A 17,587-nucleotide genomic window follows, 5' to 3' on the forward strand; every position below is an offset into this window, starting at 1 on the left:
CGGCGGATCATCGCGCGTATCCATCCGCGCTGCCGGGCCTCAGCAGCCGCGCCTCGCGCAGCCGCTTCCCGCCGGAAGTGCCGGCCGGAAGCGGAAGTCGCCGTGGTTGTGATCGGGCGCGGGGGCCCCGGGCGGCGCGATGTCGGCCAGCGCCGTTTACGTGCTGGACCTGAAGGGGAAGGTGAGGCCGCGCTGCGGCTGCGGGCTGCATGAGAGGCGAGCTACTGAGAGCGTCGGGCGCGCGCTGGGCTCCGAGGGCCCGGCACGGTGGGGCTCCCCGGCCTTGCTGCCCTGCGGCCGCTGCTTCCCCTTCCCGCCCGCTGTTTGCTGCCGGCGCTGCGCACCCAGCTGTGAGGCGGACCCGCCGTGTCCGCTCCTCGCGGTTCCGGGTGCTGAAGGAGGAGTTGGGGAGCGGCCCTGCCTGCGGGGCTCCCGAGCATCCCGCCTGGGGTAATTAATCTCCGCCCTAATGGGAGGCGGTTTGTCCCAGGAGAGTGACCTGTTTTTCCATCTTAAACGGGGTGTCTGCAGCCGTATGTGAGGGGTAACGCTAGGAGATACGACTGCAAACGTGGGGATTTGCATTCGAATCATAATGTGTGTTGGTTCTTTGTTTTGTAGGATGCATAGACCTGAGTGAAGCTTGGTGTTGGGGTTTTTCAGCTAAAGAGGCTCTTTAAATATCTCATGTGTTGGTCTTGCATGGTGACTTCATGTCTCGAAGGAGAAGTGTAAGGAATTGTTCGTCCCGTAGGTTCTCATCTGTCGGAATTACCGTGGGGATGTGGACATGTCGGAGGTGGAGCATTTTATGCCAATCCTTATGGAAAAGGAAGAAGAGGGAATGCTTTCTCCTATTCTGGCACATGGAGGAGTTCGTTTCATGTGGATTAAACATAACAACCTCTATCGTATCCTTTGTGCTGCAGACAGATCATTGAGTGAATCACAGGACAGCTTGGGTCAAAGGGACCTCAAAGATCATCCAGTCCCAACCCTGCTGCCTCAGCCAGGGCTGCCCACCACTAAATCAGGCAGCAGATCAGGCTGCCCCTTTTACAATGCTTTTAAAAACACATTCAGTAATTTTTTTTCATCCCACAATGACTTTGAATGCGTGTTCCTGAACATCCTTCATTAGTTGTTGCAACTTCTAAGAAGAATGCTTGTGTATCACTGGTGTTTTCATTTTTATATAAAGTAGTTCAGGTGAGTAGGAAGTTGCAGATGTAACTCCCATCTGTTTGTTAGTGGGATCTAATAAAATTGCATAGAGCTTTCACCTTATTAAAAAGAATCTGTAGTAATAGTATTTTTCCTTTATATTTGACTATTTTATAGAAAAGTCTTCCTAACGGCTAATAATGGAATTGCTATTTTATAACTGAGTAGCAAGGATGTGACACGGTGCTGTGAGAAGTTGCACAAGACCTGAAAATATGGAGGAAAGCGTTGATGCATGAGTCGTGCCATCTGTAGATTCTGTGTTTGGTTAATTTGGACTTGGCATCACAACTGTTTTCCCCAATATTAATATGCTTTGTAATCATCAGAGTTATTCTGAGGGCTCTGTAACTCTCTCCTAATTGAGGTGGGTTTCCTGCTGCTTATCTGAACAAAAAGGTTTTTAGGAATTATAGGTTTTGTTTTGGTGGTTTTCTTATTTTTTATTTTTTTCCCCAAAACTTCTTAGGTATAGGAATACATTCAGAATGTGCTGTAGTTCCTCAGCTGATGTCCTTTTTTCTCCTCCCTCTGTTTTTGGTGTTTCAGGTTTTTTCTGAATATTTCAAGGAGTTGGAAGAAGAGAGCATTAGAGATAATTTTGTTATTATTTATGAGTTGTTAGATGAGCTTATGGATTTTGGATACCCACAAACCACTGATAGCAAAATTTTACAAGAGTAAGTATCTGTCTGTACTGCTTACACTTGTAAGTCCTTGGGAAAGTCTTATGTATTCTATATGCAAACAAATGCTTTGGCTTCCTCCTCTAGTTACCAAAATATTTAATACTTGGTAAAGTGTAGCTTTGTAAATCCAACTGATTTATTGATGATGTGAATCCGATACAAAAGATGCTGCAAACATTTCTTTTTTGTTCTAATTTTGTGTTTATACAGGTACATCACTCAGGAGGGTCACAAACTTGAAACAGGAGCTCCACGTCCACCTGCCACTGTTACAAATGCTGTTTCATGGAGATCAGAAGGGATAAAATATAGGAAGAATGAAGTGTTCCTGGATGTTATAGAGTCTGTTAACCTTTTGGTGGGTACCTTTTACTTGAACTTTTAATGAGAATTATTAGTAGAAGTCTTGAGAAGAACTTACTGTCTGAAAACCTAAAGGATATAATAAAAAATCAGCCTAACCACGATGAGTGCCCTGGATGCTGTCTGTGCTTAGGACTGACAATCTATAATGACATCCATAGGTAAATAAATGATGCTTTACTGGAATTTGTGCTCTGTGCTCAGCAGCCCCAAAGCTGAGTTTCTGACACATCCTTCCTGCCTCCTTCAGTCTAATCCTGCCTTGTCCTCGGTCTGACTGTACTGTGCTGGGTTGTTGCTCGGGAGAAAGGCACCCGTGGAGGCCTGGGGGCTGAGGATGGGGTGTGGTTGCAGTTTGATCTCACATCATATCGTGTCAGCAACCTTTATCTTTTATTTCATTGCCCTTCAGGTCAGTGCCAATGGAAACGTATTACGGAGTGAAATAGTTGGGTCCATTAAGATGAGAGTCTTTCTCTCAGGAATGCCAGAGCTTCGCCTTGGTTTAAATGACAAAGTTCTCTTTGATAACACAGGCCGTGAGTATTTCAGCAATACCTTCAGAATTGTGATGGGTGTTCTCTGCAAACTTAAGTGGGGTTCAAGTGAAAGGATTGATTCTGTGATGAAAAGACTTGTGTTGTCTATGCAGAAAAGCATGTTAGGTCTTGTGTGCCAATACCAAGAGAAGATGGGTTACCACAGTAGGTATGGAAACCATCTGGGCTTCATTGCCTCGTCTGCTGGGACTTTGGGAGTGATAGAAAAACTACTGGGCTGAACCAGGAGGATATCAGCAGGGATCTGCTCTGCTACATAACACTGCAATGTGACCTCATGCAATGGGAGCAGCAATCTGCAGTGTTGATATGTGTGTTTGCTGATAGGTGGCAAAAGTAAATCGGTAGAGCTGGAAGATGTGAAGTTCCATCAGTGCGTTCGTCTCTCTCGCTTTGAGAACGACAGGACCATTTCTTTCATTCCACCTGATGGGGAGTTTGAGCTCATGTCCTATCGTCTCAATACCCACGTAAGTCTGGGTGTTTGGGTCTGAACTGCAGCAGTTTTTTACAGGATCATGTAGTCTGTAGATTTGCTAATGGCTTTCCCTTAATGTGTTCTGTTTTTTCTGTATGGGCAGCACAGTAGTTGTGAAGTCAGCCATTAATAGCAGAGCTTTGTGCTCACTCTTTTTGGAGCAAGTAAGAATGAGTTTAGGAATGACTTGGCAGTAAGTCTTTATCTTTTCAACTACTGCTGAAACTGTTTTTAAAACGCTGATCAGTTCATTTTTAAGCTAATCACCCAATACAATTAGTGTGGCAATTTGCTGTGCTTGACAATGTTAATTTGTCCTCTGAATATTTCTTGGAGTATGTCAGCATTCTGCATTGTGGTTCCTCACGGTGTTACCTACTGTGTGTGCACACTGCCATTTCCTTAGAAAAGGAAATACTTAGTGCAGAGGACATCTATAATTGTCAGCTGTGACAGGAGGCCAGCAGCAGTTCAAGAAAACAAACCAGAAAAGCCTGCACATATGTGGAGAAATGTTTGACAACTGAAGGTGTTAGGAACTAATCTGAGAAATGCTTTAGGTTTTTTTTCCCCTAATGCCTGCCAGTTTTTGCTGCTTTTTGCTTGTGTGTCAGTTCTTGCTTATGGAATTTGTGTATTCAGTGTAGTTTTATGAGGAAATGACAGCTTTGTGACCATGGCAAAGTAAAGTCTACAGCTGTAAAATATCTTCCCATCAGGTGAAGCCACTGATCTGGATTGAGTCCGTGATTGAAAAACATTCCCACAGCCGCATCGAGTACATGATCAAGGTCAGAAGTTCTAAAATAATTATGGCTGGTTTGTCTTCTCTTTTGTTTGTTTTCAGTGCTTCACCAGCAGCACCTTCTTACACAACCACCTCCTGTTTCCCTGGGACTTTTCTCTTTAGAAAAGTTGATTTGTACGTTTATGTTCTGTGTTGTGCTGCCTCTCAGCAGACTGTGGTAGAGGGAAATTGTCTGGCAGCTCTCTGAATTTACATGCATAGTGTTCATGCTTAGAGATGTGATTTTTCTCACTTTTCTGTAGGCAAAAAGTCAGTTTAAGCGTAGATCAACAGCCAACAATGTGGAGATTCACATTCCAGTTCCAAATGATGCAGACTCACCAAAGTTTAAAACCACTGTTGGAAGTGTCAAATGGGTTCCAGAGAACAGTGAAATTGTCTGGTCCATTAAATCTTTTCCAGTAAGTGCTGTTGTCAGTCTTCTCACCCAGTATTACAATAATTACTTCGAGTTCATGGTTTATGACTCAGCCTAAAGCAAATTCTAACAGCATTGTGTGTTCCATGGTGATAGTACAGCTATTGTGCTGTGTGACAAAAATGATCAGAAAGAAAACCAAGCTTCTGATGTTCTCCTTGAGGATAAGACTGGAAGAAGATGAGACCTGTTTGCATAATTCAAGTTGATCTGCATTTAAAGCAAAACAAAACAAAAACCCCAAAACAAACAAAGAACAAACACCACTACTTTCAAATTAAAAAAAGTTTTTCCTCTTAAGCCCTAGAAAAGATTTGAAATGATTAATGTAATTCAGCAATTTGATATTCTGCATAGAAAATCACTCGTATTGTTGGAAGCTTTTCTTGTTTCAAGAAAAAAATCTTTTTTTTTTTTTTTTTTTTTTTTGTAAGGGTGGAAAAGAATACCTGATGAGAGCTCACTTCGGACTTCCAAGTGTTGAAGCTGAAGACAAGGAAGGGAAGCCTCCCATTAGTGTCAAATTTGAGATTCCATATTTCACCACTTCAGGAATCCAGGTGGGTAGTTGAAAACAGAAATACAGGAGGCAGCTGAGTGCCAGGCTGCTGACACACCAACTGATGCAGCCCAGCTCTGTAGCCTTGTCTGCCTTGCCTCCTTTGTTCCATGGTTTGGTGTCTTTTTGCTTTTGTTTCTGTCCTGCTTGTCCTGGCTGTCACTGTCTCATTCTCATACGCCTGCCTGCCCTCACTTTGAAGTACCACAAGTGTTTGTTTATTACTGAGGCAAGTCTGATTTTTTTTCTGCTTTAAGGGAATCTCGTAAAGAGAACGATGGGACTGGCTGTGTTACTTCAGATGGAAGGCATGCTGGTCATGCAAGTGACAGGGATTTATATTTGCATCTGAAAGTTTTGCACATCTAGATAATTGCTGTTACTGTTACCCATAAATACACTTCTGATCACCACTACCCACCCACCAGCCCTGATTTTATTTTATTTATTTATTTTTTTTGCTAAGCAATGCTTGGTTGACACGGGAGACTCATGTGTAACCTTTCCTTCTTCCCAGGTTCGATACTTAAAGATAATTGAGAAGAGTGGCTATCAAGCTCTCCCATGGGTTCGTTACATTACCCAGAATGGAGGTAAATTGGAAGCAGTGAACTGTAAAGATAATCTGTCTTAATGTATCTTATTTCTCCGGCATACACTCACAGACTGAAGATATATTTACTGCAGAGTTTAATACTGAAACACAGGAGCAGTTTGCTCATACGTGGCGTTAATGCTTGCTGCTTTTTCTAGTCCTTTTTTTTTTTTTTACTGAACTGTCTTACTGAATCATCCCTTTAGACAGCAGAGTTGTTCACTGAATCTGGCATTCATTATGGAATACTTAAATCTGGGGGGATATGAACTAAAAAAGAACTGATTCATACATATCATTTTGCTGCCTTTGGGCTGGCTAAGAGCTACCAGATCTGTTAAAGGAAAAAAAAAAAAAAGCACTTTTGCTGCTTTTCGTTGTTACTCGTTTTGCTGTTCAGAGTGGTTTTGCTGTTTCTGGCTTGGAAGCTTGTAATTATCTTAATTAATTGCTTTAAAGCCCGTGTTCTTGGTTATTCTACATGAAGATCTGATCATCTCTGATGTATGTTAATTCATCCCAGTTTGCTGGTCTGCTTTACTCTGGTTACTGAAGGACGGTGTCCTAAAGCTGCTGTTGTTTCTGTCCTTCACAGACTACCAGCTCCGCACACAGTAAGGCGCCCTGCAGGCACCACAGATGACAACGCTTCAGGCCTAGGATTTGTTTGCAGAAGCTTCTGTGGTACTGAGAGCTGTGAATGTTGTTGCCAAGGGTCTTGTCTCTGCAAACTGGGATTGGGCGAAAGAAAGATGGGAAATGTACCATTTTCAATGATGTGTTTGAACCATTAGTATTGATTGTGTGAATATTTATTTCATTCTTAGAACATGCTGATCTTGCTGCTAAGTGCTGATTACATTAGTAGTAGCCGTTACCTTGAGCCAGGAATACAGAACGAACCTTGAGAATGTCTGTCGATGCCTTGTCCATTGTACTCACAAAGTTTTTGCTGTTCATATTTTAGGATCTGTGAGGATGTTGGTAGCTTTACCCGACAAAATAGGGAGACAGCTGTGCAATCACATGACTGCTTCACAGTGAGTTGTATTTAGCCCAAGGTATTTATTATTTTTGTTCTGGGCATATGGGTGCCTTAACTCATTCTCTGTTAACTTATGAAATTCTACAAAATCTGAGCTAAAATTATCAGGGGTCCAAAAATACTCTTTGTTCTTCTTTGTGTGGTGTCAAACCAACTCATCTGAGAGAACAAGCTGTGGGCTTATGTATAAATAAGTGTTGGAGGCCAGGGTGTCTGAGAACAAGAGACTGTGGGAAGTGTCTGCAGGAAGATCTCTGTGGAAGCATGATGGTGATTGCTAGTTCCCACGAGCTGAGGTGCACACTGAAGAGTTTCAACCCTGTCATCCCCTTGGGTGTGAAAACCCTACGCCAATCAACTAGCATTTGCTTTTTCTTTGTTTCTATGTGTAATACAAATATAAAACTACGAAGTGTAAGTCTTTAATTAAAAAAAAAAAAAAAAAGACTGACTTTGGCAGCCATAAAATCTGGTGGGAAGACTTTATAATTCTCCTTATTATTATTCCCTTTCCTAGGTAAGTGGTATAATCCTGCCTGTTCTTGACAGTTGATTGTTTACAGAGAAGCTGATGGAAATATCATCACTGTTCTTCAGGCTTGCCTTCTTGTTCATCAAGGGCAAATCTCCTTTTTTTGTTTTTTTTGCTGTAACTTGCTAGCGTTGCTTAACTGTATTTGCCCTGGAGAGGTTGCTGTCTTAGGCTCCTCCATTTGTAAGCAATTCTTTTGAGAACTTTCTGGCAGAATGGACAGCAGGTGAGGACATTATACATAAAGGTATTACTATTATTTTTTTTACATGCTGTTTCATTTTTCTGAGAAGCTGAGGTTCATTTGGGTGAACATACTTTGATTTCAGAAAAAGAAATTAACAGCTATCAGTATTTTCTTTAAACAGTTTTTGGAATGGTTTGGTTTGAATTTAGTACTTGAGACAGATGCTAAATTTAAGCCATTCAGAGCTAAAGATGTGATGCATATCCTGTGTGCAAGGTTCTCCACACTGCTTTCTTGACGGTTCTTGACTCCCCCACAAGGTTGAAAAGATATTGTCCCCACTAAAACCTTGTAGACATGTATCTACCTTTGTATGCAGTATGTATGACTAGTAAAATAAATGAATCACCTGAGCTCCCCTGAGATGCAGCTGCTGTAATGTTGCACCTCAGTGGCAGAAGCGACTGACAGCTGGAGGTTCTGTGCAGCAGCAAGGCAGTGAGCGGCTGGGCCTTGTTGGTGTGAAGGTGTTTTTGGGGGTAAGATGGCTGTGTTTGTCACCCCAACAAGCTTGATGTCGAAACAAATCATCTTGTTTGAGGTTTTGGTTCCACTGCTCATTTTCATTTGAACCATTGAGCTTATGACTGGACTAAACATTTTATATTAAAACTGTAACTGGTTGACAAATCACTTTACCTGGTGGCTCCATTTTTCACAATGTTTATTTTCATTATTTGCCTGTAAAATGTGACTCTCTAGAGCTCCATTTCTTTTCCTGTTGAAGGATGTATCTTGCAGACCAGCGTTTTTCTTATATTCTGCAGCAGTTTGGGTTGGCTTTGATGGTGAGCTATCAGCCCTACTCGTCCAAGAAATAATAAAGGACAAAAAAGCTCTTTGAGTCAATTGCACATCACTCCCTTTTTCCTTTCCACTTTGATCTACAGTAACGTGCAACCTCTAATCCCGGTGTGCCTCCAGTTAGTCTAACATGAGCCTTGGATGAGTGGAACTGAGCTTCATAGAAGTTCCTGATTTGTTTACTAAATACAGAGAAATCTTGCTGTGCTTTTGTTCTCTGCAGAAGTGTGTACCATAAAACCAGTGCTCATGAGCAGCTAATAATGCAGGAAGGGGGGAGGGGAACAAAAAGAACAACAAAAAGTGAAAAACAACTTTGTTATTAAGATGTGGGGTCCCAGCATGCATGGAAAGGCAGAAATAGAGGTGTGGTATTACTGGTGTGAGTCGGTCAAGGAGTTTAAATTCTATTCCGTAAATAAGTTTCGTTCTTAGAGCAGCTGCTAACTTGGTTATCGTGGCGGCTTCTGCTCTCTACCTGATGTGGGGAAGATGTAAATTTGATGGTCTGCCAACGTTACACACAGCTGCCTGATGCAGAATGCTTTCTGAAGGCAATTTGCATAATTCTGAAGCTGTGAGCCACTGCCTCGCATCTGCAGCTCAGGCTGATTTTGTCGCTGCCTTACCTGGAAGGCTGAACTTCTTCAGTGACTCTGAAAACACATCTGTTCGTAGTACAAAGCCAGCAGTGCTGAGATGTTCTCTGTAGTCTTGGCTTTGCACTTGGAGGTTATTTTTTCTTAGTAAGATGAAATGTGTTTTCTATCCTCAGCACGGGACAACTCACAGCGCTTCAGGAGTGCGAAGCCTTTTCCCCCTGCAAGGCACCCAAAGCTGCAGCTTCATCTGCCCGTTATGTAACCGATAAACGATTATTGAGCAGTGCATCGAGGTACGTCGGCAGCACTTCCCCCCTGGACTCGATAGGCGTTTGACTTCCGTAGCACCGAGTTTGTGTGTCGAATGTCTCAGGACATCAGCGGCGTGCTGCGCTCCGCTGGTTTGTTCTTAAACGCCGGTGCTGCCAGTAGGTGGCATTCTGAGCTGCGTGTTCTGGGCTTTCGTTTGCCTTTAATGATCAGAAATGGACCCGCCGAAGCAATATGTACTCGTACGTACGTTTTGGGTTGCAAGGTATAGCTGTGTGGGGGGGTTGCTCGGGGTGTTTTTTGGGTTTCTGTTATTTTTGTTTTGTTTTCTGAAGTTCAGTAACTTCAGTTTCCTCTTAGCGTTGTCACTTCTCGTTGCTCCCACGCGCCCAATGCCGGCACCCAGCACGGAGGTGCTGCAGAGGCGCTGCCCGGCGCTGCGTGCCGCTGTCGGACCGCAGCAGAGGAGCGCCGTGCTGCCAGGTGCCGCCGCCTGCGCTCACGGCTTCGGGTCCCAGCAGCCGCTCTGAGCGCCCCGCTGTGAGGTGCGAAGCAGCGTCTCCTATTCACTTGGTTACCTCCAGAGAAAAGTGAGTTCTGTTGGAGTGAAAGAAGCCACAACGTTCCTCGCTGACAAACAGATCAGCACTGCTAGAAAAGCTTCGTTCCCCCTCAGTATTTTAGTGGAGTTCTGTTACTGTTTTTATCTTGCGTGTTTCTCCTCCTTCCGTGCTGCAGTCCCTTTTTGCCTCCCTGCTTGTCCCTTTATGTGCTTTCTGCCCCTAATCTGGGCTGGCTTTGTTGGTAAAACCTGATGCGTAAAGACACAGTGGCTTTACCCACGGTGAGTTTGCTCAGGCTGAGGGATGGCACCTGCTTATTTCTGATTTCAGAGTCTGTGATGAGAGATGGGCTAAACCTTGGCACCTCTGTTTCTCCCATGTGCCAAACACAGTGTGTCGCAATCCGTTCGCTGCTGTTCTCTCTGTGGTTGACACCCACTGCTGTTTGTCACTGCAGCAGCTGTGGCATGACGAGGGGTGATGGCCTCAGTGCTGAGGGACAGCAAGGGTGATTTTAATTGCAGCGGTAATTAATTACACAGCAGCTTTGTTTATGCTACAGGATGGATGGCTGTAACACTTTTTCCAACGAATTTTGTGTAATGCGGAGTGTTACGCAGGTCAGGCACAGATAAACCTGTTTCTCCTGTGCCTGGGGTGTGTTGCCATGACTCGGGGGTTGTGGAAGCACAGTTTGCGTCAGCCACGCTCCTGCTTGCACCTGGGAGGCTCCCTGCTGCAGTCACCTCACTGTTATCAGTCTGAAGGGTAAAGTCTTTGTGCACCAGCGTGTTTCTGCTCTCCCTGGGTCTGCGTGTGGCTGTGGGCCTTTCCCAAGGGCAGCCTTTGGGCCGCAGTGTCCTGCACTCCCTGCACGTGGCTTCTAAACACAACAACGGGCTGATGGGTTCTTAAAGACTGGCCTTGTAACTGAGCGTGCCTTCCCCACTGCAGCTCTGTGGCTGCTGGCAGGCTGACTGGACCTGAAGCCTTCGGTGATGTGCTCAGTGCCTCCAGGCCCATTTCTTTCCCTGGCAGTTGGTAACGTTGCACTGATGCACTTCACTGTCCAAAATTTCATGGAAGTCTGCACAGCCCATTGCAGCTCAAACAGCTGAGCGGCAGCGCAGGAGCACAGCTCCCAGAGCAGAGTGCTGGGCTGCAGCCTGTTCTGCAGAACGTTGTGCAAGCTTACTTCACATCTTGGCTGTGGATTTGTACCTTGGATCAAAGTTTTCTTGCAGGCCCTTCTCCAATATAAAGCAAGGAAACATAAAACAACAAATATCTGGTGAAATCCAAACACAATCTGCTCTATGTTATGCTACAAAAATGAATGAACTCTGCCTCCCACCCTCTCCCACTGTGACTTGCTGTGAATAAGCGCTGCTCAAAGGAAATCATGGTGGGGGTTCTGCCTCCTTCCAGCAGAAACAGCCGAGAGAAGCCCAGCAATGCTCCTCCAGGTGGGACTGCGGGTTACTGGGAGCACTGGCAGCACAGAGCTAAGTCCAGATACACAATTATAAGGCCTTTAAAGTAATTAGCGGTAAGACTTTTTTTTTTTTTTTTAATTCTATCTTTTGTAAGGACACGCTGTCCTTTGTAAAGCCAGAAGGTACATTCTGTGCACCTCATGTGTGTTCAGCTCTCCTTCATGTGAGACAGCCTTCTCAGGTTGGCTCCAGTAGGGTGGGTGTTTCACTCTATATTTGCACCCAAATATTTGGGCAAATCAGACAGACCAGGCTGAATTCGGCAATTAGGGATAATGAATCCTCAAGCCATTGAGCTACAAATCAATGTGTCCATCAGAGCTGCTTAGACTGGAATTGCTTGGACTGCTTTTTAATCCTCAAACATTAAAATAAAAAGAGTCTAAAATAGAAGGGGAGTACATTTAGAACTGATACAGAAATCAGTGTAAAATTGCTCCTTCTCCCAGTGTTGCTTTAGGAAGGGGCGCAGCGCAGCGCTGCCTGGGGCAGCAGTTTGCCCGTGGACAGAGCTGCACCTTCCAGCCCCCAACCAACCCGACCACCAGCAAGTGCCCAGCCACAAGAGCCGTGTTTATTTTCCTTCTTGCTTATTTATTAAAATAAAAGCACAAGACAGAGAGCTTCTACGTGTTGTGTGCTCTGCAATTGTTAAAGTTTCCGAGAGGTCACAGGGGTCCCAGATAACATTAGCAGCTCGGCGCAATGTTGTCCTTTTGCGTTATCAACAGGAAACATCTTTACCAGCACAGGAACTACAGCTTTGCAATTGGCCTGGTGCGAGAACATGACAGCGTTTTCTCATCCTATCAGGACTCGGATATTTTGGGAGCTGGTATATAAGGCACACGGCACACAGTGTCTCTTGGACATTAGGAACAGGTTCATGTAAGAAATCAGTGTGCTTTGCTATTTTAGTAGTTGCTATAGTTGCAGCATGAATGATTTTTTTCTGGCCCGGCACGGTTCAGGGCGACGTTTCCTTACGGTTCAGACGTATATTTTTATTATTTGAGCGCAGATGGACGTACTTAAAGTAATTAACATGGTGAAACAAGTCTTGTAAAGAAGCCTTTAGCAAATAAACAGCAAAGCCCTAAATCATACAAATGGGGGCCTTGGTGAGCTTTCGTTAAACACTCACAGACTTCTATGGTGCGGGACTGAGCTCCGTCCAAGCCTATTTCTGATTTCTCCAGATGATTAAGTGCTCTGTTTGGTCTCTGAAATAAGAAGCGCTCACTGCACTGAACGATCTGTGTTGAAAGGAATGGCCCTCGTGGCAGAGCCCAATAACTCTCCAACGAGGGTGAGATCCGAGTCAGCAGCGCTTAATGGAGCTGCGAAGAGCTGAGCGGGAAGGTGGCCAATAGTGCAATTAATATTCTGTACAGAATTACACCACTCTGATGAAAGCAAACCTCATTTGGACCACATGACAAAGCTGCAGTGTTTTTTCCATAGCTGCCATCACTGTTTGGATCCAAAGTAACCATAACCACTGAAAAAGAGGAACGACAGCAAACCCAACACCAGCAACCACAGCCCGAATTGCGTCCTGGGAAGCAGATAATGGCAGGTTCTGATAACGGGAGGTTCTTTTTAATTCTCCACAGTGACCACTTTCAACTTCATTGAAATCAAAGTGAAACAGGTCAGATTTTTGAATGCTTGCCAGAAGGTTCCTTCGATATCTCTTGAGTTCAGAAATAGTGTTATTTCTATACAGCAAACGCTTTGGTAGGGATGGATGAAGGAATCACTTTGTTCTTGAAAAGACCGACGGAGTATGAGGAAAGTAAGTTGGCATTTTGCTTTCATTCTTCAGCACAAAACCCTCTGCTGCTTTCAGCTCTGCAGCTCTCAGTCGCACCGCCTCCATGGGCACCAGCAGTGCCCCGTGCTCTCCTCCTCCCATCATGGGGAACTGCTGTGCTCCGATGGCTCAAAACTTCTATCCCCAGACTTATCTCCATGTGACATCAGAACCCAAAAATATCAAGGCCTGATGACAACAGGAGTTATTTCAGCAGGACTGACACACTGTGGGGACAGACGGTGCAAGAGCTCTGTTTTCCTGTCTTGCTCACTTTTGCAACATGCTGGCAGAGGTGAATGGGAATGTTTTTGTCCTTTCTGAAGTAACTGAGCTCTGTTGTGATGAAGCAGCTCTCTTTTTTCCAAGCACTGCTTTGTGACAGTATGGCCAGGGGGGGCTCCAGATTAATAAAGTGAATTTTCTTTGCATCAAACATAAGATCTTTTTTCTTTTTTGGATGGAGGGAAGGAACACAAACGTAGCAGCAAAAAGCAGCAGCTGCAATGGTTGGAAGATAGAGCCAGCCAAAATCAAGCTAGAAAAGAAGAGTTTGTTTCCAGCACAGTGTGTGTGTCCACATGCACGTGCTGCTGCCGGCAGAGCTGATGTGGAGGAGCTCAGAGCTCCCTGCATGTAGCTGGGGCATCTCCAGGAGATGCAGCCCTGGAGCTCTGCCGCAGCACAAAGGCAGCTCCGAGCAGTGAGTTGTGAGCAACGTTTCGCTACAAACACCCCGTGCCTCCTGAACTTCAGAGTAATCCTTCCTAGAAGGTTTTTCCCTCGCTGAGCTCATCAAAGCTCTGCCCTCGCAAGAACCGCACACCTCCACGCTCAGCAGGGCTTCCTGCAGCACCCTGGGACGTCCCCGGGCTGCCAACGTGGGCAGGAGCACAGCGGGGGAACTCTCACCCGTGTTTCCTGTGCTGATCCTGGTGAGAGTGGCGGCCGTATGAGGACGAGGAGGCTCAGGAGATGCCCCATCCCACCCCGCGGGGCAGCTGGTACCAGAAATGTGCTGCTTCCTCCTGCTCAATCCACATAAATACATCACAGTTGGGAATTCCAGCTCTGTTTTGGGCTGAGTTCCAGCTATCTTCCCCTTTTCCCCTCCAGAACAGTGGTTACCTCCCCTTGGCCATATGGGACAGAAGCTGTTGGCTTTGTGTTGCATGGGGCATGCTGGTCTGCTGGCTCCTGACTATTTCTTCTCCCCATTCTATCAGTATTACAGTTTCTCTTCCCCACATCCATCGTGCATTGCTATGGTCCAACATCTCATCAGCCACATGGTGACAGCCTCCAGTCCAGAGCCATTAAAAGCTTCCTCAGCAGAAGAAAGGTTCTGAGCCCAATGCTGTGGCTCTGTGGCCCAATCAGGAATCAGCAGGCGTCGTTCACAACAGACATCCACCATGACATGGAGGACACTGTGGTGATGTGAGCTTATTTGCAGAGCTGGTTTCTGCATCACACGCAGCCCTACAAAGCAGAGCCTGAAGGACTCAGGACAAACCCCACAGAGACTGTGGAATGGGGCATGGCCAAAGGGCAGCTTTTGGTGGAACACGGCAAACCTGGTTGCAGTAATGCAGGGACTGGTTGGTGTCAGTGCTTCCTACAAAGGCAGCATGCAGACCATGGCTGTGCTGTGCTCACGGGGAGGGCGAGGTGTCCTATTTAGGGTGAGCAATCCAAGCCTTCTGCTGGGCTCTGGGAGGCTGCAGAGCACCGTGTATGAAGCACCTGCAGGGAAGAGTCTGGGGCTGTGATTCTTCACCTCTTTTTCTTGGGGGGGCATGGGGGCACGTCTCCATCATTGCTTTTACATTGGTCTACAGCAAGGGAAGATCACTTGTAGTTAATTCTCAGGGCCTGCAGAGCATCAGGGCAGTACACTGGAAAAGCTCTAAAGAGAAATGATGACCATTTGTGTGGCTGAAAGTGAAAAGGATGAAGAAGCCTTTGGCGCACATTGGGAGGGAACCATCTTCCTTTTCTGATACTCTTGAAAAGAAACAAGCAGCTGCTTTTGATTTTCTCCATCAGCCAGCACCAGGGCCTCAGCAGGGCTCAGTCATTGGGCTGCATGAAGCTGAAGAGTCCCGTGTCCCTGTGCCATCAGTGGCACCACACAGACACAGCAGTGGGACAAAAACCTCCACGAGCAGAGAGAGCAGCTGGGACACAGTGATGAGGAAATGCCCTGAGTGTTAATTAGCAACAATGATAATACAGAACCTGCCCATTTTAAAGCTGGATTACCTTATTTAGATCAACAGCAACCGGGTGTCTATTGATTCCTAGGGCATTTATCCTCCATGTGCACGGGGCCAAGGCTGAGCATGGCGCTAAGGACAAATCGACCTCTTCTATTATTCTGTAGAAACCTGCAGCCTTTCAGTCCTCGTAGAAACACCTTTGGGCAAACCAGATTATTTTGACTTTGGACAACATCATTCATGAAACTCTGCACCACAAACTTGGTCTGAAGGAAACCACACATGATTTGACTCCTTTATCTTGTATCAGTGGCGGAGAGCTCAGTGCGGTTACAGTTCTCCTCATTTCTGAGAAGAGAGGATCATATTTAATCATTGTGTCAGTTGGCAGAAGCACCATGTTTGTAGTGAAATGCTAAAAAACAGCACATTTATCTTTCCCTTGATCAAGATTCATACGATAGGAGCTCTTAACGTTTAAACTCATCAGTCATGAAACTCTGTAGGGCTCAGCTATCCCTCTTGTTTACTGTAACTTATTCTAAAGAATGAGCTGACCTCTCTTGCCTAATATAACAAATACAATATCAGTAATATCCACCCAAGGGTATTAGTTCCCTGGCAGACTCCTGCCTCGGCTCTAAGATATTATTCCTGGACCTTTCTTTTTTTTTTTTTTTTTTGCAGTGGGACGTCAGCTATTTTGCTTCACTGAGCAGCATATTTCAAAACACGAAGAGCCTGCAGGGGTTGCCTCATAGCATGTCCTTATCAGCTGCAGAAATGGAGGAGCCAAGAGAAACATGGAGGCAGAGAGATGCTGAACTCAAGGAGTGCTGAGGTTCCTCCTCAGACCCACATGAGGAGCCTGAAAGATTTCAGCCACTGCTTTCTGCAGCGATCCCATCGCGTCTGCTTGCAGCATGGAAATCTCAGAGAGCTGCTGTTTCTTGCAGCCCTCATACTGCCTGCTCTGGATCCATGTTATTTTATGGGCACTGGCTTGTGCTGTGGTATCCAGAAGTCCAGAAACTTCCCCCATGCATCAAAGCGAACGAACACCACAGAGAAACAGCAGCTCTTGCCCTGAAGAGCTCACTTCTCACTCACCTCTAAACCTATCTGGGCTTTCATCTCTTTTTTCATCAGTTTCTGTGCAACACCCACCATGCTCAGACATGGCAGTGGCAGCAAGGGCTGAAGGAGGCAATACATAATGACCACCGGTGAGATGGGGCGTGCTCGGTGCATCCTCAGACAGCAGCTTCAAATGTGACGACGTCTGAGAATGGCACTGCTGCAGAAAAGGCTCCTTGTGCTCTCAGGGACCACCAGGAAGAGATGGCAGCACCCAATCCCTCTGCCTGACCCAGCATCGAAAATGAGCACTGCCACAACCTCTCGGCTGGTGCTGTGTCAGCTCAGACCCCGCACTGGGTGCTGCATGGCAGCCCACGGCTCGTGGGAGCATTGCTTTCGTAGAGGTTGGAGTTTCAGTGGTTTCTAATGACTGTTCGGTTGACAGCGAAGTGTGGAGGAGTTGAAAAGTCAGCTGCGAGCTTGGCAAACCCCAACCAAACAGGCCGAGGAAGCGCCGGTACACAGAGCAGAGCACAGCCCATATCGTGCCCCTAGAATGACTCTTCACACCCCTGTTGCTAAGTTTGGGTCTGGGAGTGTGTTTTTTTTTTTTCCTCCTTAAAGTCATAGAATCACAGAATGGTTGGGTTGGAAAGGACCTCACAGACCATCCTGTTCCAACCTCCTGCCATGGTAGGGACACCTCCCTTTAGACCAGGCTGCCCAAAGCCCCATCCATGTCCTTGAGCCCCTCGGGGCACCCACAGCTCTCTGGGAAGCCTGTGCCAGTGCAATGAAATAATGAAAATACAATAAAACATTTAATTCCGAGAGATGTCTTTGCACAGACATCTCCATCTATAGAGTCAAGAGTCTGACTGAAGATTTCTACCAATGCATCTCAAATAAAACCCCCATTTTTATCTATACATTTCTCTGTCTCCAGAGGCTGCCCTCTTTCCCATCCTGGTTTACCTAAGAAGTGAATTGAACATCCAGTTAGAACAAATGGAGATCTAATGCTCAGTTGATTTAATACTTTGGTACTACCTTGATTGGATCCAGCTACAAACTCTAAAGACATCATGAAGCGTTAGCAGTGCTTTATTTCATCTGTTACCCCGTACTGAAGTATTTTGAGCATCTCAGGAAGGCATCCTTGGGCATGATATGATGGGCAAATGAGCATCTACAAAGATCTGCGCTACATCTGCTC

The 17,587-nt window shown here is 45.7% G+C and overlaps 1 protein-coding gene across 1 annotated transcript; it reads left to right on the top strand.

Moving 5' to 3' along the window:
• The first annotated feature begins 91 nt into the window (after window positions 1-91).
• AP1M1 (adaptor related protein complex 1 subunit mu 1) lies at window positions 92-8,151 on the top strand. Its single transcript, XM_042887316.1, has 12 exons — window positions 92-181; window positions 755-911; window positions 1,142-1,209; window positions 1,774-1,904; window positions 2,124-2,271; window positions 2,689-2,815; window positions 3,164-3,306; window positions 4,034-4,105; window positions 4,365-4,523; window positions 4,975-5,100; window positions 5,617-5,692; window positions 6,290-8,151. Exons 1-12 carry the CDS (start codon window positions 140-142, stop codon window positions 6,310-6,312), a joined length of 1,272 nt encoding a protein of 423 aa, XP_042743250.1. The 5' UTR covers window positions 92-139; the 3' UTR covers window positions 6,313-8,151.
• The last annotated feature ends 9,436 nt before the right edge of the window (window positions 8,152-17,587 follow it).

Source organism: Lagopus leucura, unplaced genomic scaffold, assembly GCF_019238085.1.
Source record: "Lagopus leucura isolate 7727_CA_CO unplaced genomic scaffold, USGS_WTPT01 Super-Scaffold_100076, whole genome shotgun sequence".
Lineage (NCBI taxonomy): Eukaryota > Metazoa > Chordata > Aves > Galliformes > Phasianidae > Lagopus > Lagopus leucura.

Bases quoted from the DNA above. Each gene is read 5' to 3' on its own strand.
- AP1M1 (XM_042887316.1), top strand. From the start codon at position 140: ATGTCGGCCAGCGCCGTTTACGTGCTGGACCTGAAGGGGAAG. The intron at 182-754 runs GTGAGGCCGCGC...TTCGTCCCGTAG, and splicing joins TGCTGGACCTGAAGGGGAAG to GTTCTCATCTGTCGGAATTA. The intron at 5,693-6,289 runs GTAAATTGGAAG...TGTCCTTCACAG, and splicing joins TTACATTACCCAGAATGGAG to ACTACCAGCTCCGCACACAG.